This window comes from Stylophora pistillata, chromosome 12, assembly GCF_964205215.1.
Source record: "Stylophora pistillata chromosome 12, jaStyPist1.2, whole genome shotgun sequence".
Classification (NCBI taxonomy): domain Eukaryota; kingdom Metazoa; phylum Cnidaria; class Anthozoa; order Scleractinia; family Pocilloporidae; genus Stylophora; species Stylophora pistillata.
In genome coordinates this window covers 18,339,203-18,353,847 of record NC_142530.1, presented here as the reverse complement: position 1 = coordinate 18,353,847, position 14,645 = coordinate 18,339,203, and the positions used below count along the sequence as shown (strand labels likewise).

At 40.7% G+C, this 14,645-nt stretch overlaps 1 protein-coding gene and 1 long non-coding RNA gene across 2 annotated transcripts; one reads left to right on the top strand and one right to left on the bottom strand.

Moving 5' to 3' along the window:
- Nucleotides 1-7,008: 7,008 nt before the first annotated feature.
- Nucleotides 7,009-11,247, bottom strand: LOC148719061 (uncharacterized). Its single transcript, XM_088742029.1, has one exon. It carries the CDS (start codon nt 10,832-10,834, stop codon nt 9,683-9,685), a length of 1,152 nt encoding a protein of 383 aa, XP_088598155.1. The 5' UTR covers nt 10,835-11,247; the 3' UTR covers nt 7,009-9,682.
- A 653-nt stretch (nt 11,248-11,900) lies between these two features.
- Nucleotides 11,901-14,438, top strand: LOC148719060 (uncharacterized). The gene is made up of 2 exons (XR_015993612.1): nt 11,901-12,397; nt 12,682-14,438. It is a non-coding gene; the product is annotated as an uncharacterized LOC148719060 (long non-coding RNA).
- The last annotated feature ends 207 nt before the right edge of the window (nt 14,439-14,645 follow it).

Below are 14,645 nucleotides of genomic sequence, written 5' to 3'. Positions count from 1 at the left end.
GTCTAATTCACCATTTAGCCACAAATTAGGGTTATTGAGTCGCCTAATGATATCGTGAGAGATAAAAGCGATAACTTGTATCAATGTCTAATCAAGATCTTTTTGTGTGCCGTTTCTATAGACAACAGTACGCTATACTTATAAAATCAATTATGTCTTTCCCTCATGGTCTTGTTAGCTTAAATCGTTAGGAAACCTTATTATTCTTATCATTTTAATCAAGGGAAAGATGGTGTCTTGTGCTCACTCTTTTGTTAAAATGGATAATTTTCAGCGTCCTTGAAACAAAGCGAAATAGACGACTGGCGACGTGGAAAGAAATTAAGAAAGACAGGAATCTATTGTCCCATCTTTAAAGAAAAAAGTAACTCCTGCTTGCTGTTTCGAAAAGTCTGATTTCATGGTTAATTCAATTTCTAAAGGCGAAAACCTTTTGAAACCTATATTTCGTAACGTGCATGACAATGATAACCCGCGCACAATCACGTGTTTTCCATAGGGTGAGGCCACTGAGACGGAACGAGTAGCCATGTTTGGCCGTTAGGCATGTTTGCGCGTGAGAACAGAATTATTCATTTTGGACGCAGCTACGCAACTTCATTTTACTCATATCAGTTCAATAAAAACAAAACAAAACAAAAAAAGAACAAATTAGTAACCCGCCTGTCCATATATATGCGATACAAAGCTTGTTCGGTCAAGATGGCTAGGTATTGGCCGAGTTCTACTTTTGCATTTTTATGTAAGGAGACGTAGTCGAGGTCCAGCCATCTTGAACGAAAAAGCTTGGCCCATGAAGGATTTATTATATAGTAAAAGATTCTGCGTTATTAAAAGTTTGAAATGACTTGTTTATTTCCATAGCTGGGAAAGAAAACCAACTGTGTTTGTAGCGGAATATAATAACCACGAGAGTCGTTTATGATTTCTTTGTATTGAATGTCTTCTCCCGATTTCTGTGACTTCATCGCCGACAATATCCCAAAATTAGGAACGTTACAAATCCACTCCACGCACTGTTTTTCTTGCGCGGGATCTAAGCGGGCAATCCCGAGCGGTAACACGGGCCCAAATAGCCCGCTCGGGTAGCCAATCAGAACACAGGATTCGCTTCATAATGCCCACGAACGCTGCCAGCGATATAGTAAAATCTCTTATTTTAAATACTTTTGTTCTTGGGACATCGTAATTTGATAAAAATAAGACACAAAGAGCAGTGATAAACATATTGAACCTGCACATTTTGATTATGACTTGACGTTTCGTATGTACTCAACATACATTTTCAAAAGTAACCGTTGAAATTTAAAACAGCTCTGTATATAGATACAACTAAGGTGAAGGGACTGGAACCAAGATTAAGCAAAAAACTTAACAATAAACAATAACACTAGAGCAGATTAATAAAGCAACAGCTTTTCACTTCCGACGTTCACGTTGAAAGCTGGCACAAGTTCTTGAATAAGCAAGGACTCTTTGATTTTACAGTGGTAGTCTGTTTTGTCCTTTGCCAAAATATCAAAATGATCCCACTTCTATCTAGTTAGGGCGTACCAGGCAGCCAAGTAACTGTGTCAGCCGGGGTCGCCTCTAGGTGGGGTAACCCGCCAAGCCGTGGTCGCAATTCATGTTTCTTCAACATGTGCCCCAACAACCTCACCCCAGGATCCAGGGGTCGTAAAATTGTGTGTAAACGCGGGCTACTTTTCGTCCACGGCTAGGCAGGTTAACACACCTACCCAGGGTCCCCCAACCTTCACGTAAACAGGTCTTTCGAAGACTCCCAAAGAATTCTTTGAGCTCCATTATAGATTCTCTGAAGAAAATAGGTCGTGATATTCTTAATTTTTACTATTCAGAGGTGAAAGCGAAAATTTGGAAAGCGTATCCGAGCACGCACTCTCACAAATATTGTCATTTTATCGTTCCCATTCCTTCTCTTTCCAGGCCAGCGCACGCGCAGAGTGGCGCATTATTCTCGCGATTTCTCCGGAGAAAAGATCTAACCAAATGCCAAATTTTTGCTGCATTTGCCCTCTAAGTCAAGAAGCGACTCATAAAGGTATTGTGAGTGATGAGGTACACTTTAAGGGGTGCTATCTTTTTTTTCTCGGTCTTTTCTCTTTCAGATCGAGAACACTGGTTAGCGAGAGTTCTCTTGTTGGGCATCTCACTTTTATTCAATTTTCATATTATCAATTTTACTCTGGCGACCCGTAAATAGCCATAGTAAGTCTAAGCCAGCTCAGTTATAAGACCAAGATAACCAACTAACCTACTAAGCTAGCTAACTGCATCACAGGCGGCCCAAGCTCTCTTTGAGAACCACACAAGGAACACAATTTGCATATCGATTTATAAGGATTTGTATGGGATTTTCTACAAGATAGCCATAGAGATAGTTAAAAGTGAAAATATTAAATAAAAATGGCTTACCTTATTCCATACGTGTGTTGCTTGCTCCTGGTGTCGTTATTTTACGGATTTCACTTGATTTAATCGGGTTTTTTTAATCCTGGTTTTCTCTTCTTAAAGAGAAGACAAGGCCGAACACTTCTGTCCAGACAGCCTCCCGAACGAAGTTAAAAAATCCCGAGCTAAAATGTACCCGCGGCCACAAATCCACCGCAGAATTCAAGGGCAAAGGTTGAACTTTCATTTCGATTCTCTAGCCACGTAATCTCAACCCTGCGATCGACGCCAGGCGGCTGTTCGTGTCCTCAGTGAAACGTTAAAACGTTTGTAGACATCCGAGTCCTTTTTAAACACGACACAACGACCGTTGCAATCGGCTTGGTAACCTCGTCATGTTGGCAAACCAAGACTCGCGGGGGTACTAGACCTCAACTTGTCAACAAAACTTCTTGTAAAACCCGGGGTCCACTCAGGATGTCTACAAACGTTTTAACGTTTCCCTGAGGACACGAACAGCCGCCTGGCGTCGATCGCAGGGCTGAGATTGTGTGGCTAGAGAATCAAATGAGAGGTCAACCTTTGCCCTTGAATTCTGCGGTGGATTTGTGCCCGTGGGTACATTTTAGCTCGGGATTTTTTACTTCGTTCGGGAGGCTGTCTGGACAGAAGTGTTCGGCCTTGTCTTCTCTTTAAGAAGAGAAAACCAGGATTAAAAAAAAACTGCTTAAATCAAGTGAAATCCGTAAAATAACGACACCAGGAGCAAGCAACACACGTATGGAATAAGGTAAGTCATTTTTATTTAATATTTTCACTTTTAACTATCTCTATGGATATCTTGTAGAAAATCCCATACAAATCCTTATAAATCGATATGCAAATTGTGTTCCTTGTGTGGTTCTCAAAGAGAGCTTGGGCCGCCTGTGACTGCATGAACTAGGTTTGATTCAGTGTCGGAAATACTTCAAATCGCAACCTCGTTCCCAGGGCCTCTTCCCTAAGTTGGGGGTGGGGCGGGAAAAGGCCCTGGCATCGGCCGGTCAGATCAACATTTTGATTGGTTGATTGATTTAAATAATTTATGTAAAACTTGGACATTAACAAATAATGTATGCATTATTCCGAAGTCATGATGGCGGAAAGTACGCCTACACCGACAAAGATTTCTCCTAGAAATCCGGTTTGCAGACTCTGCGGTGATTCTCACGAGAGTCGTCATACGCTTCGAATATTTAGCAAAGCTGGTTCATCAAAAGATCTGTGTGCAAAAGTCCATAAAAAACCTGTGGTATAACTATTTTTGGGGACGATACGAGATCAAAGATCGCATGTCGGAGTTGCGTTACATTCATAAACAAGATCGAACAGTTTATTCAAAGAGCTCAATCGATGGACAATATGTCGTCCGATCAAAGTTCTGAATATGCTGTAAAGAGATGTGTACAACTTTCACCTCCTTCGCTTCAGCCGTCGAAACGTGTATCAAAGAATTTGCCATGCGAAAGTTCATGTGTCACTTCAGCGGATGAGCTGTCGAAGCGAATGATACCAAAAAGATCTGCAAAGCAGCTTTCCTTCTCAACTTCCCAAGTTGCGACTGTTTTAACGCCTATATCATCAGGAGATAGCCGCAAAATAACTTCTATGGATCAGGCGAAGCGAACAACATCAATTTTTGCAGAACAACCGTCTTTCTCAACTCCCCAAGATGCTAGCGTTATTGCCACGTCTACAGGACATGATTGTGCAGCCACTTCGGTGGATCAGTCGTCGAGGCTAACCACACCAAGTTTTGAAGGGCAGCCGTTTTTTTCAACTCGGCCAGCTGTTCTAAGGCCTAAATCAATAGGAGATAATGACTGCACCTCATTTGAAGCTCAATCGTTATTGACTGAAAGACGGCAGAAAATAATTCTACAAGCTGTCAGTAACAAGGATGCAACTGTGTTGACGGCTATCTTGAAAGATCACTTTCCAAGTGTTGTGGACGAGTTAAAAAAGACCATCAGTGAGGAGTTGAAAACATCGTGTGCAAAGCTGTGCAAACGTTCGCAAGGTTCCGTTTTATATGGAAATGAATTCAAGAGCAAGAACAATTTCGATTTCAATAAAGTTTGGGTCGAATTGAAAACGAGCCGCCCTTATCTTGTCGAGATTTTGAACGCAGTGTCTGGCAAAGATAAGTCCGTCTCAGAAACAAAGCGTGAGCTTCAAGTAAAGTACAGTTTTCTGTACTCGATCCTCATGAACGAGAGATGGCACGAACTCAACCTGGCGAAACGTGTAAAATGGGGTTGACAGGCCTACACGACTCCCCAGCGCGTGTTTAGAGTAGCCTATTCAAAGTTTGGCCCCAGTGAGTATGTCTTTGGGCGACCGTCCTCTTTTGTAAGATACGAGAAACGGATTTTTGTATGTTTTGTTGAGTAGTGGTTGTGTTTCTATTAAATGCCAGTGTCTCATGAGAATTTTGAACATATCAACAAAGTTGAAATGGTAAATTGGCCACCGTTACGATTATAAAAGCTGACGTTTCTCATAAGAATTTGCTTTAGGTTTGGCCCTGATGGTTGGTATTGTGTAACAAAAGGCAAGATTCGTTATGATAATTCAGTACACCCAAGATTTTTGGGTCTTTTGAGATCATGTGACCGGCCGATCCCACGGCCTTTTCCCGCTCTACTCCCGCCCCACCCCCAACTAAGGGAAAGGCCCTGGGAACGAGGTTGCTCAAATCGAACAAATTTTACCCCTAAGAAATAGGTCGAAAATGCAAATTATTAAATGAAAGCTTAGATCAGATACAATGAAATATATGAAGTTCACATATTTTGAACTGCGGTATTAGATACGTATGATGCACGATCCTCGCAGTAGATAGCGCTATTTAAGCAATAGCGAAAATCAGACCTGAAAAAAATCAGGCCTGTACGGCCCGTATAGGCCTGATTTTTTTCAGATCTGATTTTCGCTATTGCTTGAATAGCGCTATCTACTGCGAGGATCGTGCATCATACGTATCCAATACCGCAGTTCAAAATATATGAACTTCATATATTTCATTGTATCTGATTTATCACTTTCACGGGTTTATTACGATCGAATCAACTTAACGGCCTGCTCCCAGTTGGCTTGTTAGCTCAATTGGTAGAGCGCTGCAGTAGTATCGCAGAGGTCAGTGGTTCGAGTCCCGTACAGGCCTGATTTTTTTCTGGTCTGATTTTCGCTATTGCTTAAATAGCGCTATCTAGTGCGAGGATCGTGCATCATACGAAAGCTTAGATATTACAATATTGTTTATAGTCCTCCTTATTCTTCCTTGATTAAAGAGTACTGATACCCCTCTGTTCTCCCTGAAACCATGTGACCCCCCCACCCCCCCCCCCTCAAAAAAAAATATTCGGACCCCTACTCTACTCAGGCGAAATATAATGACTGCTCTTAAGTTTTTGAAAGCTTTGCAGTTGAAGGAATGAACTATGTTTTAACTCGATATTTCAGATCTAGAGGCTGAGTGGTTCAAAATATTAATAATAAACGCACGGCTGGGTACATTAAACATATCTATGTGCAAAAATGACAAACCCTACGATAGGCACACTGTGTATCGTTATTTCATACATGTGACTTATTTATGAGGGTTTCAATGGGATGGTGGCTTTTACGACTACATAATAATTTGGATATATCAACAAAGTTGAAGTGGTAAATTGGCATAAGGAAGATTCCGACCGCATTCCATTCACTCTCACGTTTCACCCTCACAACCACTCAGTTAAATCCATCATTCTTAAAAACTTTAAATTACTTCAAAACGATCCAGAGACAAGCACTATTTTTTCGCAGCCTCCGCTCGTTTCATTCAAACGCGACAAAAACATGGGCAATTTTTTGGTCAGAGGTTCTTTTCAGACTAATGACCAACCAGGCACTTTTAAATGCGCTCGGGCACGATGCAAAACGTGTCCTTCCATTCACGACACTGATAAAATATCGGGACCTAAACGATCCATTAAGATCACCGATCACTTCACGTGCACCTCCGCCAATGTAATCGATCGCGTAACTTGCACTTATTGCAAAAAGATATACATCGGCGAAACAGGCAGAAGACTAGGTAACCGATTCCGAGAAAACCTTCGAGACGTGGAAAAGAATGACAAGGACACATCGAAACCAGTCGCTAGACATTTTAACTTACCTAATCATTCTAAGCAACATATGGCAATCTGCGGTCTTTCCTTACACTTAGGTAGCACGGAAAGCCGTAAAAATCTTGAACAAAAGCTCATCTTTCAAACCGGCAGTTTAAATCCCACAGGGATCAACGAACGCTTTTCATTCCACTACTTTATTCTTGTTTTTCTCGTTGCCATGTTCCCACCAATAACATAGCTCCATTCTCTGCCTTTCAAAGCACACACAACCCACAATTCCTCTATTCGCTCCGACGAAGGGCTAACGCTCGAAACGTCAGCTTTTGTAATCGTTACGGTGGCCAATTTACCACTTCAACTTTGTTGATATATCCAAATTATTTCGTTACTCCCACCGACGCAGCCTACAGTTAACCCAAAATAACACAAAATGACACATTGTAGAAAAGAAAAAACTTTTACGGTTAACTTTTTTTTACGATAAACAGTTGAAATTTGTCAATTTTTAGGCCTAAATATAAATAGCTAAATTTTTTGGCCTTTTTTAGCTGTTGATTATAATTTAATAATAATAATAATAATAATAATGATATCAATTTCTATAGCGCATTTACCATGTAATGATCTAATGCGCTTTACAACACTATGCGGGGGAATTTTCCGGACTCCCAGTGGCACTTTACAATCAACAAAGGAGAAATTTTACAGATGCCCCCTCCCCCCAATTCCCAGTAAACAGGCCAGACCACCTCACAGTAATCTCGTGATGTGGGTTCTTTAACGTCCCCTGCATAACCAAATTAACTCCATTAAGATTACATATTGAGCTGGGCTGTCACTGATTTACAAAACACTTAATTGCAAAAAAATAAGATACACCTGAAGGACATCATCCATGAACGATTCGACCCAACGGCTTCATGGGAAGCGTGGAGAGCTACCATCATTCACCACGTGCTAACGGTGGTTATCTTGCTTATTTGTACCCAGAGAGCCGTGGGTTCTCATCGTTCATTTCAAGTGTTAACATTTTTACAGTCGAGTTTATGTCGATAAGTTATTCCTATTGTCGTAGTCTGCCGATAGCTTACTGGGCTATAGTATACACCAACACAGTCGTCAAGCGTCAAGCATGCATAAGTGGTTCAATTTTGGACAGCCGTGCGTTTATTGTTTATTGTTTATTGTTTATTATTATTTATTATTATTTTTTATAGAACATTAGAAGCAAATTTACACAACCCGCATATAGCATTAGCTAGTCTTGGCGGGTATTAGTAATAAATAAGTAAATACTACACATTGCAAGATAAAGAAGTTTCATTACCAAAATAAACTAAATTAAAGAGATTTTACAATAAACTAATTAAAGAGATTTCATTACTACAATATTATTGGGGTTATAAGCCATGCATTAGTTTACTACATTATAAGCTAAAAGATACGTACAGTTGTCATACAAATTAAATACAATAAAATTACTAGTGAGTTAAAACAAGACATAATAATCAAATACAGGCAGAGCAGACGAGAAAATAGAGAGGAGAGTGATATACGGATGTGAGCGAAGTAGTACAGTTATAATTTTCGATAACCATTGGTATTAAATTTCAATATTAGTGAATGGGCATCAACATAATAGTCCTCAATCCCAAGTATAGTCAAAAGCAACTTATGAATTTTCCTTTCAAATGCTCTTTTCGTGAGCTTACGCAAGTTAGGGTTTAGACAGTTCCATAACCTCGTACCAAACGTAGAGAAAGAGTTAAATTTCACATGCAATCTAGATTTCTGTACATAAAAATTCTCTGTGGAAGAAAAACGCGTCTATGGACGTCAGATGAATTAATAAAAAGTTCGCGAATATTCCTAGGTGTAGAGCTAGTAGAAACGTCATGCATTATGGCAGAAATGGTTTCAAAATAGAGCATATTAATGGTAGGATACGCGAAGTTATCATGAAAGAGGGATAGCATGAGATATTTTGCTGGAGAAGAAAATCAATCGGAGTGGACGCCTTTGTAAGGTGTGAGTCTTTTTTAAATCACTCTGAGCTGCCTGGTCCCAAGCAGCTATACCGTAGAGCGTGTAGGGAAAAATCCGCGAACGGTAAATTCGAAGAAGGGTATTTAAAGCCATGATATCTAAAGGTAAAGGTAAAGTCTGTCTACGAGCCTAGTGGCCCATTAGGCCGGTGCTTAACTCCGATTCCTGTAGCATGAAGCGAATAGGAGTATTTCTACTCCCCCCCTGGATGGGATGCCAGTCCATCGCAGGGTTACCCCCAGCATTAAATTGCCGGTACCCATTTATACACCTGGGTGAAGAGAGGCATTGCGAGAGTAAAGTGTCTTGCTTAAGAACACAACACAATGTCCCGGCCGGGGCTCGAACCCTGACCCCTCTATCCGGAGTCGGGCGCACTAACCATGCGGCCACTGCGCCTCCACGCACATGATGTCTAAGCCTAGCAATTATACCGACTGTTTTGCTAATCTTCGAAGCAATATGATCAATATGAGGCCTCTAGGCTAAGTTCTTGTCAATTAGTAGAACCAAAAATTTTATATAATCTTTGCTTTCAAGAAGTGTGAATCCATTGTTGTTGTTATCCGGAATTCTGATACATAGCTGATGATTAATTCTTTTTTGTGCGTCCATTTCCCGCGCAAAAATTTCAAAGGAAAACATAAGAAATGACCGCTATCGTGCACGATTTGCGCGGAAAAAATTGAAACGATCATAGAAATCTGTTAAAGGAAACAATAGAATGGAAAAGGAAAACTCGAGACTTTTGGAAAAAGAAGCTTCTTAAATTATGGGTATCTTGTTGATCCAACAATGATTTGCTTTGAGCTTTAACAAAGGGGTGATACGGTTTTAAAACACCATGAATGACTGACTTGAGTGACTGACTGACTTCCGGAAAGGGTTGCCCTCAGCCACTACAATGTTCGCAAATGCGCAGAATTTTGACCACTGTGTTGTATAAAACGCGTGTTTAAGATACACTTCAAGTTGCACCATAGGTTCAAGTGCTAGGAAGGAAGCAGTTTTTTCGTCAAGATACCTAGTGCGACCTGCACAGTGGTCATTAAACCTGTTACTGATTAAAGCACCTTGGTGACATTAATGCCAAATAGTCTGAAAGCAAAGTAACTTGCCATCTGCACCCGGTTAATGAAGAAATCTAGCGACGTGACATTGAAATTCCCGAGAGGTCTCTCATCTGTTTGTACCACAGTGCAGTTGACCCATTCACGAAACCTGTTACACTGGACTGTTACCATGGCAGCCCAATAGAGTGGGGACATGAAGAAGAAAAACACCAGTGAGGAGAAAAGCATCTCACAGCTAGTGATGAGTCTGTCACTTAGGAGCAACTTCGGCGCTGGAAGAGGCTGGCTCCACGAGCAGTTGTAAAACACTAACCTCAACACATTACCTTGACCTTCGCCAGCTAGAATTTGCCACAAGTGAAAAGTGATTAGCCAGTTGACAACAAAACTGACGATATTAGCCAATAGCCACCATTTGATTGATTCGATTTCTTCGTTCATGAAATCGCAGAGTTCTTGATACTCGATAAGAGCCTCACGAGGTCCCTTGGACCAGTTTTTGAACTTGTCCTTAAAGTCGATGATCCTGATTTGAATGGTAGCGCATGACGCACTAAAAGCCAGGTTCATGGCTACGCCTATTGAACCACAGTAAATGTAGCCGAGGAGATAGATACAGCCAATTTGAAGCCACGGAACAGGGCGAATAGATTGTGTGACATACAAATAGACAAGAAGAATGAGATACGAAAAAGTCAACATTGCAAACGTTACGATCACAGTCAGGCATGTTCGGCAGAAATTTGCTCGTTCGATAGCCAAACTTATGTTCTCTCTGAGTCTTTTACGATGCTTGTATCCGTACAAAGCTCCGAAGTGATGCGATAGAGCAAGGCCCGGGAGTAACAATACTGTCGGTAAGCCACTTGGTGAGGACATAATTGGGTCTTTCTGTATGCAGATCACCAGAAGAAAACTTGGTGGGATCCATGTTATGACGACAATCATCAGAATGAAAACCCTACCGAAATTTCTCCATCTGTCTCCTTCAACAAGACCCAAATACTGTAGTACTTTGAAGATTTGGTTCGATCTTGTCTCAAGGAGGCTAGCGTTCAATGGTTCTCTTTCGGTTTCGATAGACAAGTTTTCTGGGACAAGGTTTGACTCACGGTTTTTGGTCGAACTGTACTCAGCATCCATGACAGATAATGACAGAGGTCTTCTTCCAGAAATCGTCGTTAGCGGTAGGACTACCGAGTTATATATCGTTTTAGTTCCTCGACTAAATACGCTTATGAATGTTTTAAGGGCGGAAACGGAAGCGAAAACAATTTCGTTTTGGTCATAATGGCCAATCGGTAGGAACAAGGCGGAGCTACTTATACGCGGGATTCTAATACGTGTACCTTAGTGCCAACCGATTTACAATTGCGTAAGAAAATGAAAATGAAATTTCATTTTCCATTTTCATTTTCGTTTTTCGCTGCGCTGTAAAAACCGAAATTGGACTTCAGTTCTCGTTTTTCGTTTTCGTATGTCATTTGGAAAACGGATAGCACGTCTTCAAGTCGTTTATCGTTTTTCCGCCAATGGCACTGAAACTGACTTACTGTAGGAAAATTCATTACTTCACGAGGGAATTCTATGCGGTGGCCCATAAGTGCAACTCAAATTAAAATCAATTTACTCAAAGCGAAACGTCATGCATGCGACATTACAGAATAGCTCACGGCGAAACAAATAAACTCGCGGCAAAACGAATCCAACTCACGGCAAAATAAAATAACTCACGGCAAAATAAGATAACTAGCGGCAAATGAATTAACTTACGGCAAAATATGATAAACTCAAGGCAAAACAAGTCCAACTCAAGGCGAAATGAAATAACTCACGGCAAAATAAAATAACTCGCGGCAAAATAAAATAACTCGCGGCAAAATAAAATAACTCGCGGCAAAATAAAATAACTCGCGGCAAAATAAAATAACTCGCGGCAAAATAAAATAACTCGCGGCAAAATAAAATAACTCGGGGCTAAAAAAAACCTGAACTCACGCAAAAAAAATTTTAAATTCATTTGAGGGTCAGCGGCTGATATCGTTCAAATACTGACTGTGCATTGCGTATGACGCTGAGTATTTTAACATGGCGGATTACGCATCACCTCGTATTCGTACCCTTTCCTAAAATAGCATTTCAACAAAAGCCTCTGTTTGTCAAGTTCTTTAAAATTCATTTGAGGGTCAGATACTGACTGCGCATAACACTGTGTATTTCAAAAAAGGCGGGTTACGAAATTGTCCTTTGCTGTGGGTCTTGCAAAGAAACTGTGCTCTTAAATGCCAAATTTTTCGCTGTATATGCGGTTTTTTCTCTTGCCGTGAGGTTTTTTCTTCTGCCATGACTCCCTTTTTTTTTTGCTGTGAGTCTTTTTCTTTTGCAATGAGGTTTTTTCTTTTGCCCTGAGGTTCGTCCTTTTACCGTGAGTCTTTTTCTTTTGCCGCGAGGCTATTTCTTTTGCCACGGGATTATTTCTTTTGCCGTGACAGTTGTTACTGGCTGTTATTTTAGATAGAATTCTCTCGTGAAGTAATCAGTTTTCTCACAGAATGTCAGTTTCAGTGCCACTGATTGGAATGCCATTGGCGGAAAACGAAAAACGACTTTACTTGACTTGCAATCCGTTTTCCAAATTACATACGAAAACGAAAATGAAATTTCATTTTCATCTTCCTACGCAATTGAAAATCGGTTGGCACTAAGGTACATGCATTGATTCTGGGGGCTTTCACCGATGTTCCGTCGACTTCTCGTTGCCTAGACTCTCACGCTGAATTATGTTATACTTAAATCTTATGTCAAACATGCATCCAATTCCCCTCTTTTTAATTTCTTTATAGGTTATTTCAGTTTTGTAGAACTTTACTTTCAATCACAAATTGAGCTCCGTAAAATCAAAGGGGCTTTTTCATATTCAAAATATAGAAATATGCAGATTAAAAAGTTAACATTGTTGTTCTTATTTAATTATTTCATTTTTATTTTAGGTGAAGGCGGTGGAGGATCTAAAGAAACACCTAAGGCCGATTTCTCTCCCTCCTTGTCTTTTGAAAGTTGCTGAAGAGTGTGTCGTAGCTGACTAAGTGAAATCCTCCGTACTTAAAGTTCTCGACCCAAGCCAGTATGGCGCTGTGCCGAAGTCCTCCACAAGTCAAGCACTTATACACATGCTTCACCATTGGACCAAGGGATGTGATGGCCACGGAGAACTGTTAGGGTCACACTCTATTTATATGAAAGCATTTGACCTCATAGACCATAGGATTCTCATTAATAAGTTATGCAAATTAGATCTGCCGATAGAAATAATCAATTGGATGATAGATTTTCTAAGTGATCGTTCCCAGAGAATCAAACTCTCAGAGGGATGTTATTCTGAGTGGGGATCAGTTCCATCCGGGGCACCCCGGGGGACAAAACTAGGCCCGTGGTTGTTTTTGGTCCTGATCAACGATCTCAGTAGAAATTAATAATGCAGGCAATATTTGGAAGTATGTTGATGATACAACTACATCCGAGATCGTTGTGAAAGGAGCCAGTAGCAATTCCCAATTAATTGCAGATACTGTCGGATATGTTAGGTATTCCCTTTAATAAGTTTTAGATCCAAAATCACACACAGTACGATTAGTTTGGGTGCCCTGTGGTATCTTATTAGAAAATAATCGAGACAGTACGCGCGTTCTCATTGGTCAATTGCGGAGTTTAGAAGGTGTGTGAAACACAATTGTCGCAGAATTTTCTAGAATTATCCCAGCCTCCCCCTCTTCCCCCCCCCACCCCCCTTGCTATGGAGTACGTTACATCTCGTCTACAAAAAATTGCCAACATTCTTGACGATTTGTGCCACTGAAATCGACCGGATATTAATCATTTCCGGCAACTAGGGGACGCAGTCTCTTTTGTAGACTTCAAAATCATGATCTTTATCTTACAATGTCTTATTGTCTAAGATCGGTTCTCGCGACAGCTGGGCTTGACCCATCATTAATTAAGAAAGATCAGTTTAAACAACAGTCCCAGTTCACCACATCCTCGGAGACCCAGGGGCTGAGTGGATTTCAAGTTAGGGCATGAAGAGCCCCTGGGGACATTTTCTTACAAGACTAGTTCCAAACGGTCGCAGTCGTTCTGCCATCTGATTGGTGCCAGAAAATCTTTGTGTTTTTCTGCCCAATCAGAGTGAAGTGTGCTTTAGAGTCCTTTCGTGTGTTTTAACACAGACATATACTTGTAGCCCAGTTGCTCACCATGTTTGTTTGGACCGTGCGACAGAGATTTTCTTGTGAAAAGTTTCAGTCTCGGTACACAACGTAAGAGAAATCGATCAGATTGTCCGCGAAAATCTTACCGGAAATTATACTGAATACTTTCGCAGGTATCACTAGAGAACGTGTTTTAAAGTTTGTGAGGTTTGTATACCACACGATGGTTGCAGTCATTGATATGTCGCTTTAAACGATAAACGAGATTTAAGCTTAAATCTTTCTAGATTTTTTGCATAATTTGCTGTGACTGAAACTTTGCTAATCCCGTGAAGTTATTTCCTCGCACGGGGCACGCAGGTATGTCGAGCAACTGGTACTTGCGAAACGTTCTGTGCATGCCAAACTCTAATCTCATCTTCGCTCGAAAAAAAAGAAAAGCTAAGCGTGGAAATATTTGCTTATTAGATGTGGGTAGATGACCCTGTACTACTAAGCTGACATTTGCAATAAAGCAAACCCGCCCTTTCCATCCAATATTTCTTGGTCTTTGGTTTTGTTTTTCCCACTGAAAACAGCATCGGATCGATTCCCAATGATCAAAGGTATTTAACTTGGTCTTCAGCAATCGACAGACTGAGGTGAAATGACAATGACCAAGGGACTGGAAGAGAATCCGTGGCCTTTCTAGCTCAAGAATTTCAACACTCTAGACAGCAGTTGAAAGATTAAACTCTTTCCAAACC

Coding starts and splice junctions, on each gene's coding strand:
- LOC148719061 (XM_088742029.1), bottom strand. CDS start 10,834: ATGGATGCTGAGTACAGTTCGACCAAAAACCGTGAGTCAAACCTTGTC.